Here is a 14827-nt window from a genome sequence, read left to right as displayed (position 1 = left end):
CTCTGATTTCTGGCATTTTGTTTTCAAGTTTTTAATAGAAATTTAGCAAAAGAAGGAAAAATGGGAGAAAGTAGGTGGGAACGGGTAGTCTTAAGAGACCCTTCCCCAAATCTTTACTTTTAGAACCATTTGTGACTTCGAAGAGAAGGCCAGGCCCAGTGGCTCACGCGTGTAATCCCATCACTTTGGGAGGCCAAGGTGGGTGGATCACCTGAGGTGTTAGGCCTGCGAGACCCGCCTGGCCAACATGGCAAAACCGCATCTCTACTAAAAATACAAAAATTAGCCAGGTGTGATAGGACATGCCTGTAGTCCCAGCTACTCGGGAGGCTGAGGCAGGAGAATCACTGGAACCCAGGAGGTGGAGGTTGCAGTGAGCCGAGATCACACTGCTGCACTCCAGCTCGGGTGACAGAGCGAGATCCCATCTCAAAAAATAAAAAGGAGAAAATAATGGTAGCCGAGTTTTTGTTTGTCTTGAACTCAAGATTAGCCTGTGAACGAATATATCCCAAAATGGGTACATTGAGAATAGATTTCTTCCATGAAGTATGTCAGGGTACACTTTACTAGTATCTTCAAAAATGTTTTAGTCTGCAAAGTTTTCAGTATTTATAAACTTGATTTTCTTATAGAATAGATCTTATTTTTTTTCATTAGCATGTGAGTGTCTGGCCAATCACGTAACTGGAGAAAATGCTAAGTGTTTTCTAAAAGTTAAGTGACAAAAGTAAGAGTCAATAATTTTGGTTTCTCCTCCTAGCTTGTACCATTTGGTTGTGTGTTCTTGAACAATTTTTTTAAATGACTATGAGCTTTAATTTGCATAGGTAATCATAAGCCATGTTCTCTGAAAGATTTGAATAAAATTTGTACATAAGTGCAAGATTTGAAAGTAGTCTCATCCGTGTCTGCCTCTCTCTCGAAAACCTTTTTCCCCATTCTTATACTCCAAAGATCTTGCAAGTGCTTCTAAACATTTTCTTATAAATACCAGCCATGTTCATTAAGATATGGAAATAAAAAGTGTTCTAATTTTTAAGGTGGAGAAAAAGTCAGCAGGGAAGAGAGGTATTTGTCTTTTACTCAAAGTAACAGTGGAATTGGTAGAAAACAAATTAGATCTTTTGATTTTCAGCCCTGCTATTTACTGCATTTAGACCATATGTAAATCTCTGATAATAACTTTAAAGTTACCTCTTCCAGAAGTGGAAATGGTAACAACTAAGTTCGAGGACTTTTCAGCCTCATATATACGCAGATTATTTAAAATAATAAATTCATTTCTGAGTAAGATATTATAGCTATACCACTAACCATATATAATTGGAAATAAGATAGTAAATGTGAATTTTGAAAAATATGCTTGGTCCCTTGACAGGTTAGTATCCTTATTAAGTTGATTTTTAGGGTGGTGGTTCCATATCTGTAAAGCTTTCTTTATATAGGATATTTTTAAGGAAACAAATTCTTTGTTCACAAAGTAAAGGGAGCACATATTATGGATTATATTAAAAAATAATGTAAGGTTGTTTTTACATTGTCTCTTTACTATTGGCTTGCTTGCTTTCTTTTCCTTTCTTTCTTTCTTTCTTTCTTTCTTTCTTTATTTATTTCTTTCTTTCTTTCTCTTTCCTTTCTTCCTTTTTTTCCTTTCTTTCTTTTTTTGATGGTGTCTCACTCTTTTTTTGACAGTGTCAGTCTGGAGTGCAGTGGTGCGATCTCGATTCGCTGCAACCTCCGCCTCATGGGCTTAAGCGATTTTCCTGCCTCAGCCTCCCAAATACCTGGGACCACAGGCATGTGCCACCATGCCCAGCTAATTTTTGTATTTTTAGTAGAGATGAGGTTTCACCATGTTGGCCAGGCTGGTCTCAAACTCCTGATCTCAGGTGATCTGCCTGCCTTGGCCTCCCAAAGTGCTGGGATTACAGGCGTGAGCCACTGCACCCAGCCTCCAATGTTATTATACAGCCTTTTTATGATGTAGAGAAAATTGAACAATATTTAATTTCCCCCCCAACAGTGTAATCTATCTGATAGATTCTGTGATTTTTAAACTTTAACAGATTACCAAAGCTTTACCTGTGTGAATTCTGTCTTAAATATATGAAAAGTAAAAATATTTTGCTAAGACACTCCAAGAAGTGTGGATGGTTTCATCCTCCAGCAAATGAAATTTACCGAAGGAAAGACCTTTCAGTATTTGAGGTAAGCACGTGTAAATAAAAAATTCAGCTTTTTGAAATGTAGTACTCCTAATTGTTGACTATGTGCTGATTTGTGTTTAGAAGGTGCAAAGTATATTTAATTTTGGCACTGAAATTCAGACTGCCCTTTAAAACATCTCCATGTTTTGGAAGGTTTATCTAACCATATTAAGCAACCATTTAGACTGATGAAGAATCCCTACTTCATCACATTAACATTTTTGTCTTCCCCAAAATCCCTGTCTACACTAGATATATTCACCAGTGAATTTATGATCTCCTCAGCTCTTTGTAAATTCCACTTTCTTTGGCAGGAGAAATGAGCTTTGTTCAGCAGTTCCAGCCAATGTCTGGCAGGTGCTCACTCTTCCAGGGAATTGAGCAGCTGTACATATCTCCTCAATACACAACCACCTGTGTTTCCATCCACTTCTTGGCAGGGTGGATAATCCTTTTGGTGAGACCCTAGCAGATGTTGGGACTCCCTCCCATCTGGGTAGATGGCCACCCCTGAAGAACTCTGCTGTTCACAGGAACCCCTTGTGGCCATATGTCTGTCATTGTGGGTTTCTTGAAGACATTTTGTATTTCCAGAATTGATTTAGTAGCAGGCCTTGCCTCTATATAGTTGCATTGTTTAATTATGTATCTGTTGTCAGTTTCAGGGATTCAGTTAAGCTGAGTCAGTTTCACCTTGAGGGGACCATGCCTTTCTCCCAGGTTACTGTCTGTCTTCAGGGCTTTTCACATCTCTCCTTTATGCTCTTCCCTCCACTTGCACACTTCTGTTGTCTGCTGCATTTTCTCCTCTTTGACCCATCATGGTGTGCATTGGTGCTCATTCCTGGGTGCTCGAAACAAGCCTACCTTGTACAGCAAACTTGATGTCTTCTTTCTCTGGAATATAGTTTCACTTCTGGATTTTCTTTTTCTGAATTGTTCAGGCTGGAACGTATTATTCTGCCTTACAGTTCTCTTTATTTCTGGCCTGCAGTGTCTTGCCATCCTATTAAATAAAGGGAAGGTTGTAGGTTTCTCGCATGGGCCAGGCTCCTTCTCAGACAGTTTTGGGCCCACTAGTTTTTCCCCAAGACTGATCAGAGAACACAGGAAACTCCAGTTGTGTCTTATGATTTTTTTAAAGCTTTCTCTTTTCTATCAGGCTCTTTCAGCAAGCTTGGAGGAAGAAGGGTATTGTTGCTGGGAAGATTAGCTGATATATTAGTTCTTACTAAAGGCTAGGCATAGGGTTTCTCAATCTGGGCACTATTGACATTTCAAGCTGGTTAGTTCTTTGTTGTAGGGGCTATGCTATACAGCGTAGGATGTTTAGCATCATCTCTGGCCTCTGCTAATTGGATGCCAGTAGCACCACCACCCCCTCCAGTTGTACCAACCAAAAATGTCTCCAGACATAGCCAAACATCCCCTGGGGGGCAGAATCACCCTCATTAAGAACCAGTGGGCTAGAAGGAAGGCTGAATACATGTTGCCTGACCTTCCTGTTGATAAGCTATCCTGCCAGCCCCAGCCAGCTGAGGTGACAGAGCTGCTCACAGTTGAAGCTTAGCTAATGTCACAAGTTCAGCTTTCCTATTGGCTCCTTCCTTGATGCCTTAGATCTTTTCTTCCAACCAAAACATTGTTTCTCAAAGCTCAAAACACATTGTTGGCCTTAAGTAGTTATTTACTAAATCAGCATGAGTCAGCATTGGGATTGAAGCGCTCATAAATCCATGGAACGTCTTCTCAGGGGCAAGGGAATCAGTCTTATTAGGATGGTAAGAATGGGCTGTTCTTTCAGGGCAGGTGCTTTTGGACCATCCAGAGATGAGAGGGGAGACATCAGAAGCATGTATGTAAAATTCACTTATACGAATAAGGAGTTGGATTTGATAAGTACCGAGGTCCCTATTCTAGAATCTGAGTTAATAGAGTATAACATTTGGGCAACTTTTCTCCTAGCAGTTTCCTACAAAACTTATAAAATAAAGGATGAATAATCACACATTACGATTTTCCGGCCTTCCCTTTCTTTGTTCCTCTTACACCATTCACAACTGATCAGAATTTTCTTCAGCACTGTCATCTATTTTTCTGGTTCACAGTTATGTATATCTCCATTTTTCCTTTTTGTAATATACTACCATTTCCAAAAGGGCCATACTCTCAAATACATGTAAACTTCCTTTAATTAAAGGGAGAATTGTATCCTCTGTGCCCATTGCCCATATTTGATTGTGTTGCTATGTATGGGACCTAGGTTTCATCCAAGGGAAATAGTTATATGAAATCTAAAAATAATTTGTGCAAGATGAGAACCTGTATGGTCCACAGGAGACCTGAGAATGGTCAAGTTCATTGTTTCAGAGCTCTGGTTAGCAAATATCCATTTCCCTTAAGAAAAGTGCTAGGGAAATTCTTCTTGAATCTGCTGTGTTTTCTGTTTTCGAAGAGTAACTACACTTGATCAAAGAAATTGGCATCTGTGCCTAACCTCCTGTCTATAGCCATCAGTATCACAGCTTGATTCTTTTATTTTGAAGAGAAGTAGACTGTAATCATAGTGCTTATTGTAGGTTGAAATTCATATCACTTTCTCTGTAAGTATTCCCAACATAGATATTTTATCTTTTCCAATTATATTTAAGATGATGCTTGGGATAAAACCAAAATGGAAAACTCTTTGCTAATCCACACTTCTGAGGAATCAGAATAATACAGTTCATTTATTTTAGTTTTATGTGAAACCCTTTTGAAACAACATAAAGTTTAACTTGAGAAGTATTTTGATCTGTTTATATTTCCTTAATACAGATTTATTTCGTTAAAATAAAGAGAGAGGACATGCCTGATCCTTTTTAGCTCAGAATAAACTACAAGTAAAAATTAACTCCTTTACTAGTGGTTGGGCCCTTCTTTGGTAGCTTAAAGAGAAATTTTAACTACCTTAAATGTACCCTAATTTAAGAGAAAATGTGGAATTCTGATTTGCCAGTGACAGCTGTTTTCTGGTTAAAGCTGTACTTGCTTAATAGAGTGTTTTAATCTCTCAGTTTAGGATTTGGAAATAAAATGATGTACTTTCTGAAATACCATATAGAAGAAACAATTTTATATGGTGCAGTATTTTTATGTTAAATAATGTTGTCTGTTTCTTTTTGCTAGGTTGATGGGAATATGAGCAAAATTTATTGCCAAAACCTTTGCTTGTTAGCCAAGCTCTTCCTGGACCACAAAACGTTGTATTATGATGTCGAGCCATTCCTTTTTTATGTCCTTACAAAAAATGATGAAAAGGGCTGTCATCTGGTTGGATACTTCTCTAAGGTAAAACAAGAGCCAGCATGACCTTCATTTTCTTTTTCAAAATGTTTTTGGTAGAGCCCAATTCTTTGAACAGGGCTTTTTCATTACTATAATTTGAATAAGTGACATGTGTTTTTGAAAAGCTCAGGTTCTTGTTCAGAGCTCATTTTAAAAGATGAAAACAAAAAACATGGTGCCTAGTAAGTGTGTAAAGGACCTCGGCACTGTGTGCCGCCTTGATGACATTCTAATTGCTGCCTTGTGGACCACTTAGCATCTTCGATTTTCTCAGTGTTTAGCTTATTTCCGTTTTCCCTTTAAGTGATGTCAACATGAAGGTTTCAGTTTAGTGTAGCATTTAAGAGAGAATTCTCCTTTCTCCTTGTTGCCTTCCCTCTGTGGTCAACTGTATCTCAGTGAGTTAGGACGCTGGCATTTGGACAGTCACGCTGATAAAATGACTGTTTTTACACTTTTGTCTCCTATTCTCTGTGCTATGGTTTTAAGTTCTAAAGCAATCTCACCTTTAGAAAGCCTAAGTATCAGCCGGGCTCAGTGGCTTACGCCTGTAATCCCAGGACTTTGGGAGGCCGGGGTGGGCGGATCATGAGGTCAAGAGGTAGAGACCATCCTGACCAACATGGTGAAACCCCGTCTCTACTAAAAATGCAAGAAATTAGCTGGGCCTGGTGGTGCACACCTGTAGTCCCAGCTAATTGGGAGGCTGAGGTAGGAGAATCACTTGAACCCGGGAGGTGGAGGTTGCAGTGAGCCGAGATCACACCACTGCACTCCAGCCTGGCGACAGAGCGAGACTCCATCTCAAAAACAAAACAAAACAAAACAAGAACAAAGAAAGCCTAAGTATCTCTGGCTGTTTGAGTGGGGAAAACAATCAACATATTGAGGGGATATAGCTTGTCCTCTTCACTGGTTCAGAGCAGTTCATCACATTCTTCTGCTCAAAGGCTTCTAAGAAACAATAACTGGCCGGGCGCGGTGGCTCACGCCTGTAATCCCAGCACTTTGGGAGGCTGAGGCGGGCGGATCACAAGGTCAGGAGATCGAGACCATCCTGGCTAACGCGGTGAAACCCCGTCTCTACTAAAAAAAATACAAAAAATTAGCTGGGCGTAGTGGCGGGCGCCTGTAGTCCCAGCTACTTGGGAGGCTGAGGCAGGAGAATGGCGTGAACCCGGGAGGCGGAGCTTGCAGTGAGCAGATATCGCACCACTGCACTCCAGCCTGGGCGACAGAGCAAGACTCCGTCTCAAAAAAAAAAAAAAAAAATGAAACAATAACTCCTTTGCAATAAAGGAAAACTGAGTTTGGAGATGTTTACCAGGTAAAGACCTTAACTTTTCTGAGGCACTAGGAAATAGTTAAATGTACCAGGATGGTACATAAATAGAGACAATAATTATGAGACTTTTAGGTAGAAGGTCCAAACTCTATCTCTTATTTATTTTATGATATATTTTTTATATTAGATGATACATGAATTTTAATGAATCTGCTCTTGCACACTGTAAATGGGATGCTTTATAGAAGTGCCATTTTAATGAAGTTTCAAAAGATAGAATATATGTGAAGGTACTTGCAAACTATAGCTATCCTAAATTTAAGAATCGACCCAAAGATCATAAACAAAAATAAGTAACAGCATTCATGGAAAACTGTCTCAGTGTTTTAATCCACATATTTGGTAAAGCTTTAAAATGAAAAAGAAGAAAGTTAATTTGCACATTACAAATTCAAAAGATGATAGAGAATTAACACTGAATAAAACAATAAATAGGAAATCTATATGATTAATAAATAAAACACGTTACCTTTTATTTGGTTTGTCAAGATCATTCTTCTCCAGAAACTTAAAAAGAATACTGGTTGCGTCCTTGCTGTTAGAAAATGGTGTTTCTTTCATTGTCTGTGGATTTAAACATAGGCTTAACGGTGCCCACCTTCCTCATGCTGCACTGACCATCCCACTCCTGGGTCTTGTGTTGGCTGCTGAGTAGCAGCCATGTGTAGAGTTGGTGGTGATTCTTGAGGTTTGAATTTCTGCCTCTCTTCCTGCCAGAGTACCCAACATTTTACTCAGAACTAGCTCAACTTTTCTCATTTTGTCACAGTTTCTTCTATAGCATGGCAGCAGCTGCTGTTATTTCCTACTATTCTGGAATACTAATATGCCTTGGCAGTATAGTGAAACAAAAATTAATCTAAAAAATAAGCATGTTAAAAGATTAGATGAGGCCGGGTGCGGTGGCTTGCGCCTGTAATCCCAGCACTTTGGGAGGCCGAGGCGGGCGGATCACGAGATCAAGAGATCGAGAGACCATCCTGGCCAACATGGTGAAACCCCGTCTCTACTAAGAATACAAAAATTAGTTGGGCATTGTGGCGCCCTGTAATCCCAGCTACTCTGGAGGCCAAGACAGGAGAATCCCCTGAACCTGGGTGGCGGAGGTTGCAGTGAGCTGAGATTGCACCACTGCACTCCAGCCTGGCAACAGAGCAAGGCTCCATCTCAAAAAAAAAAAAGACTAGATGAAACTAAACCATATTCTCATGTGTCAGTTGGAATCTAGAGGACTCTGGCCCTTTGGGGCTATTCTTGAACCAAATTCTAAAGGTTATTAGAACGACAGTTCAAGGATAGCCAGAGAAGGGCTGGAATGACCTAGAAAGGTTCAGTGCAAATTGTTACATGCATATGACTTTCCAAGCACATAATAGATGGCTGTAAACAGAAAGGAAAGAAGGATTAGTTTTATTCATAGCTCAGAATTTAGCTGTAGTAACATGTTAAGTTGCACAGCGGGGGAAGAAGGATCACTACTATATTGGATCTCAAAAAACTCCAAAAGGTGGAAATGGTTCTGGACAAAGAAAGGAATGCATCAAGGATGAATTCTCTTAACCCAGAGTACATTTCTTTTTAGAGAGAGTGACCCATTTGTCTAACTTTGCAAAATAGACGAACTACTTGAACCTTCGCCATTGATGTGCACATCCAGTGAGGGACAATTCATCTTCTTAGAAAAACTGATGCACATTGCTTCCTCCTCATTTTTTAGAGGCTCCATAGACAACTACAAATGTGCAAAAGTTGGGAGTACATCTTTTTCACAAAGAAATCTTCAATTCTGCCCTGTAGGGTTTTTTCCACAACCATCTCCTGTGATCTTTCAAATTGGTTCATTAAAGATCTGGGTGTTCTGAAGTAATTCTTTGGTGTGGTCGGTACCATTTGTGGTCAGTCTTATTTGTGGTTTATATTTGGCCAGAGCATCCATGACCTCAAAAGCCTTTTCCAGATCTCTGTGTAGGTTTTGGCAACTTCTGTGTACTCTGAATAAAAAAATGCTGCCCTGATACCACATCCCATGAAAGTTGCAAATTCTTCTTTAACTGTAAGGGCTGTTTCTTACCATGTTCTACCCGATCTTCCTCCTGGTTTCAAACTGTTGGTAATATTTTGGTCTAACCTTTGTTTGGAGGCTTTAGGGTTTCTTGTTGTTGTCTTTTTGTTTCTTTTTATTTTGTTTTCTTGGTTTGAAATGCAGATTATTTCTCTAGCTTTTTACATTGACTTTTTATTCATAGGAGAAATATGTGTCTGCACATCTACCCACACAGATACTGTTTTAGTTTCACTGGGGCATTTGCCCAAAGGCAGAAGACAGATTGCTGTTGCAGAGTTGTAGATTATTATTATATTTAGCTAGATAGCCAGCTAAATCCTAACTTACTCCGCTGGGTGACTCCCTGGGATGTTATTTTCTCTGTCTCTGAAGTTATTTGAGCAAGGAAGGCATTTCTTTTATACAGTCTATATTCTGTTTTATTTGGTTCATATATTTCCTTGGATTCTTTATGCATATTTTATGGCACTGACTTTCAAGAATAAAGATGTCGTTGAGAGGCATGCCAGAGTCGATGGTTTGTTGTTAGTTGATAGTTTGATTGATTAATATAGTAGGATTTTTCTGCTTGATCCTGACCTAACCCATTGGCTTTCTTTAGTGGACAGTTTTACAAGGACAGTGGCAGGTGCAGGGAATTGCCCACTTCAGCAGGGCTCTGACATACTTGATCTGTTTCTTCTTCCCTCAGGAAAAGCTTTGCCAGCAGAAGTATAATGTCTCCTGCATAATGATCATGCCCCAGCACCAAAGGCAAGGATTTGGACGGTTTCTCATTGATTTCAGTAAGTGAAGTACTTTATTTACTTTCATGATCCAGGAAGCTGATGGCTGTTACAGGAAACAGTAACCTATAAAACTTTACTTAACCTGCATTGTTGTTTTTATCAATAGATAGTGGGTTTTCTGTTTATATTTACATAGGTTAGAACATCATCCTCAAGTGAAAAATGTACTGCTGCTCAGTGATTGTACTCTAGGAAATTGAGACTAGATCTCTCGGCAGCAGGCCTCATGCACAAAGCCATTACCCTGAATGAACCGACAGAATTACATTCCATTTTGTGGTGCTCATGCTCATTAGCACCAAAAGAGGCAATTATTCGTGATTAAAGCTAAAGAAAGTATTATTTGAAAGGATTTTCAGCTCTCTAAAATTTTGCCTATAATCTTGTACAGTACAAAGCAGAAAAGGTATATTTCCATTTAGAAAAATAATTTTCTAGGCAGCTTATCCTAGGCCTTGCTAGCAGAAATAACTCTTACCTTATTTTGTTAATTTCCCTTTTCTATTATGGAAATTAATACACTGTTTGTATCTAGAGGTTTCCCAAGAAATATTTATCTTATATGCACTCATATCTTCTGAGCCTTCTCAGTTAAAACCGGCATAATATATAAAAGTATGCATATGGATAATGTTTTTAAAAATGGTAGTTTTTTTTTTTTCTCCTTGTTTATATTATACTGGATGTGTAAATGTTGTGTTAGGGGTACGTTTGGAGAATTGATTCAAAATATCTAGATAACATGATGACCAGATATCCCATGATAATAGTCATTTCTGGTCATGTAAAAATCTGTCACTGGCTGGGCGTGGTGGCTTATGCCTGTAATCCCAGCACTTTGGGAGTCCGAGGCAGGTGGGTCACAAGATCAAGAGATCTAGACCATCCTGGCCAACAAGGTGAACCCCATCTCTACTAAAAAATACAAAAATTAGCTGGATGTGTTGGCACATGCCTGTACTCCCAGCTACTAGGGAGGCTGAGGCAGGAGAATCACTTGAACCTGAGAGTTGGAGGTTGCAGTGAGCCGAGATGGTGCCACTCGCCTGGGCGACAGAGTGAGAGACTCTGTCGCAAAAAAAAAAGCTGTCACTAGGAACCAGGTGCTTCTTGATTACCAGATTGCAGTTTGTCTGGTTATTAACTGAAAGGAGGAAAATTTAGGACTTTGCACAATCTTCATCAGCTACATCAGATGCAAAAACCACAATGTAAATGTGCTCACAGAAAACCATAAAGAAATATAGTGAATCTAAATCTATATTGTTGGGTATTAAAAGATTAAGTTCTGATTAAAGTATAAAATAACTGAATAGCAGTTTTGGACTGATTTATATGATTTATTGACATTGAAGAATGTGATTCTTTTAAAAGAAGAATTTTGATTTTTTTCTCTTTTTAGATAATATTTTTAGTTATTAATTAATTACCCTAGTCTTATCTATACTTTCCTGACCTAGTTATCCATGAAACCAGTAATCCCAAGGAGGGCCATCTTACCAAATGCAGTGTACCATTTTTATTTTTATAGAGTCCTAGCTGTAATCATTTCTGAGGGCAAAACCAATTATCTTGTTCTCTAGTTTTGGGTGGCTACCATTCATAAGTAGTTCATAAATATAGTTTCTGGTATGCATAGCAGCCATTCAAGCCTTAAATTTTTGGTCATATCTGTATGCCTACAGAATAAGGCAAACTCCTTAGCTCAATATTTAACGTCTTCCAACATCTAGTTCCAGCCTGTCCTTTAGGCTTTTTCATCTACTAATCTCCTTTTTCTCAAATAGTCTGAGCATGGTCCTATACCTCTATTTTTTGTCTATGCAGTCCCTTCCTTGAAATGATCACCTCCTCCTTTCCCAGACTCTGTCTGTTCAAAATCCTGCCCATTGTTAAGAGCCAGCTCAAGAATCTGTGCATTTTGATCCCACCTCCTGGAATTTTATCTCATACCTTTATTTTATCTTATACAGTATTCTATATGGTATCACACTTACACTCTGTTCACCGTTTTGTGATAATTATTGATGGAGGTGTCATACTTCCAACTTCTCTGTATCCAATAGGACAGTTGCCTTTATAATAATATGTATTACATGATATAAGTTAAATTTTATTGATATAATCTAAATTTCCAAATTGATATGGTTGCTGTCCATAATCATTGTCTACCTAAAATTAAAAAGGAACTGGTACTTACTAGGTAAAAGTTCAAGCTCTAAATTCAGTAGCATCTTATTTGTACAGCATGATCTGGCACTAAGGCCTTCTACATAAGAGAATAATCTGGGTAGCAAATACATTATCTTCAAATGCTATGTCTGTTTTTTAACCATTTTAGTGAAAACTGTTACTAGAATCTACCTTGTATTTTTAAACTACAGAACACATTGAAACCTTTTCTCAGTGGCTCAGGGCCACCATGATGAATGCTGTCCACCAGGATGTGACCAGGCAAAGCAGTGCTGAGGGTGTGGTTTTTTATTTTCTCTTTCCTGTACACCTAGCATTGCCCCTACTGGAGTGGGTTAAGAAGTGCAGTGAAAGATTTGAATCAAGTTGAAAAGAGATTGGTGTTATTCCCTCAGAGAAGGGGAAACTAGGGTAAGAATTTTATAGCACTCAAAGAAAATGGGAACTGGTGTAAACCCAATAGAAATTCAATTTAAAACCAAAAGAATTTCTTGGCTATAAAAGTTTTAAGGAAGATAGAGTAGGCTGCTGAAGAAATTAATAGCACCTTCTCTTGGAAGTTACTTAAAGTAATAGTAGATAAATATCTTTCCAGAATGATTGAAATCCAGCCTTTGAAGGTAGGGATGAGTCACATGACCTCTCATGATCATTTTTGATCTCATAATTTGGAGCCCAGGATAGAAAGCTAACTAGGGTTACAGGTTTTCTAAAATCTGCCCTGGTTTTTTAAAGGACTTTTTAATGGTTAAATTTATTTTATTTCTATTTTGTACATGAGCCTGGGGTCTTTTGGTCAGGGATGTATTTTCATTAAGTCAAATGAGGTTGTAAATCAGGTAGATCTTTATAATTGCCAGTTTAGTAAGCTGAAACACGATACGAGCAGGGAGAAAGATATAGCTGCCCACTTGCACACTTGATCACAGACATGGGTGGAATGTAATGCATTGTGTGTATATACACGCTCCTAGTCTTACAATGGGGCTATGGGCTGATAAACCCATGATAAAGTGAAAATGTCATAAATTAAAAATACATTTAATACACCTAATCTACCAACCATCATAGCTTAGCCTGGACTTTAAATGTGCTCAGAACACTTACATTACCCTACAGTTGGGCAGAATCATCCAACACAAAGCCAATTTTATAATAAAGTGTTGAATATCTCATGTAAGAGTGTTGTACCACATATCACTAGCCCAGGAAACGATCAAGTGTGGTTTTTACTGTTCATACCATAGTAAAGTTGAACTATTGTAAGCCAGGGACTGTCTGTATAAAGAACTGCAAATGCAGGGCTTTGAACACTGTTCTTCAGGGCAGCAGAGTGAGGTGGAATGGTCATCCATGGGACCATGTGCTGCTTGCAGAATAAGTCATTTGTATGTCACTTCCTAGACCAGCTTCTCTGGGATTTGTCAGAGCAAGGCTCCCCAGGAGGCCATTTGCAGAGTTTGGCCAGAGTGACTAAAGGGCACCAACTCCCAATTTGCTCATAAACTCCCTAGTGGGTTTTATGACTCTTTGCCCACAATTGGAATGGGTGGAGGAGAGAGTGACTATCATGGATTGGTTGAGAGCACATTCCTTCCTCTTGGATTCTAGGATTCCCTCTCTTTCTCAATCAGAAAATTTGAAAGTCTTCCCCCATCTCTGTCTATAAAGTCTTTCTATCTCTCTCTCCCTCCATCCCCACCAGACATCTCAGTACTTCAGAGAACTCCCTTGCCCACAAAACATTTGCAGTTCCTACTTCGGATCTTCACACCGTCAAGGCAAGGAGCTCTTCTTCTCCCAGCCACTGCTGAGCACTGGGGGCCCAGAGTGCTCCCTCCCAAGCCCTGGACTGCTTCTGCTGCTGGGGCTGCCCAGCAATGCCTTATCCATCTCACTATTTTTTTCTTTAATTTTGAAATAATTTCAGACTTAGAGAAAAGCTCTAAGAATAATACCAAAATTTCCTGTACATTGTTGCACATGTTCACATTTTATCACATCTGTTTTCTGCTCTATTATTCTCAATCTCTCCCTTTGTTTCTCTTCTCTCTCATATTTTCTTTTCAGAATCATTTGAGAGTAAGTTGAAGATGTGTTGTACCTTTACCCCTAAATATTGCAGTTTTTCTACAAAGATACTCTCATATATAGCCACAATACAAATTATTAAAATCAAGATATTAAAGTAATCTATGCACATTGTTCAAATTTTAAATTTTGCCAGATTATACTGATGTTCTTTCTAGAGGAAAAAAAAAATCTCCTACTCCAGGATCACATGGAGTATGTAGTTATGTCCCTGGAGCCTCCTTTAATCTGGAATAGTACCTGCTTTTTTTTTTTTTTTTTTGCTTTGCCTTGTGTTTTCCATGATTTTGACAGTTTTGAAGCATACAGGCCATTTATTTTGTACGATGTGCCTCAATTTGGGCTTATCTGATGTTTCCTCATGATTAGATTTAGGCTGTACATTTTTTGGCAGGAATACCATAGAAGTGACCATATGTCCTTCCCAGTGCATTTCATCAGGATCATATGATAATACATTTGTCTCATCACTGGGTTAAGGTGGTAACTGCCAGGCTTCTTCACTGTGAAATTACCATTTTTCGCTTTGTAATCCGTAAGCATCTGGTGAGAAGATACTTTGGGATTATATAAATATCAATTCTCATCCAATTTTCACCTCCTAGTTTTACCATTCACTTATGGCTCTTACCTAAAATAACTATTACTGTGATAATTACCAAATGGTAATTTTCTACTTGCATTCTTTCTACAACTTACTAATTGGCATTCTATAAGGAAGAATTGTTTCTTCTTCCCCTTTTATTTAATTTTTTTGTATAATTATGGGTTTTAATTTTATTCTATAGGTTATAACTTGTCATTACCA

The 14827-nt window shown here is 38.6% G+C and overlaps 1 protein-coding gene across 32 annotated transcripts in view; it reads left to right on the top strand.

Moving 5' to 3' along the window:
* The window catches only part of KAT6B (lysine acetyltransferase 6B), a 207130-nt gene that overhangs the window by 153845 nt on the left and 38458 nt on the right, over positions 1-14827 (top strand). For 26 of the 32 annotated variants that reach the window (XM_063637453.1, XM_063637441.1, XM_063637455.1 and 23 more), the window contains 3 exons: positions 2070-2211; positions 5379-5540; positions 9639-9732. In XM_063637453.1, coding sequence (XP_063493523.1) covers positions 2070-2211; positions 5379-5540; positions 9639-9732 — 398 coding nt within the window. The remainder of the gene's footprint in view (positions 1-2069; positions 2212-5378; positions 5541-9638; positions 9733-14827) is intronic. The other 6 variants (XM_055275661.2, XM_063637445.1, XM_055275657.2 and 3 more) reach the window with 2 other exon arrangements.

This window comes from Symphalangus syndactylus, chromosome 4 (assembly GCF_028878055.3).
Source record: "Symphalangus syndactylus isolate Jambi chromosome 4, NHGRI_mSymSyn1-v2.1_pri, whole genome shotgun sequence".
Lineage (NCBI taxonomy): Eukaryota > Metazoa > Chordata > Mammalia > Primates > Hylobatidae > Symphalangus > Symphalangus syndactylus.
This window is presented reverse-complemented; position numbering and strand designations above follow the sequence as displayed.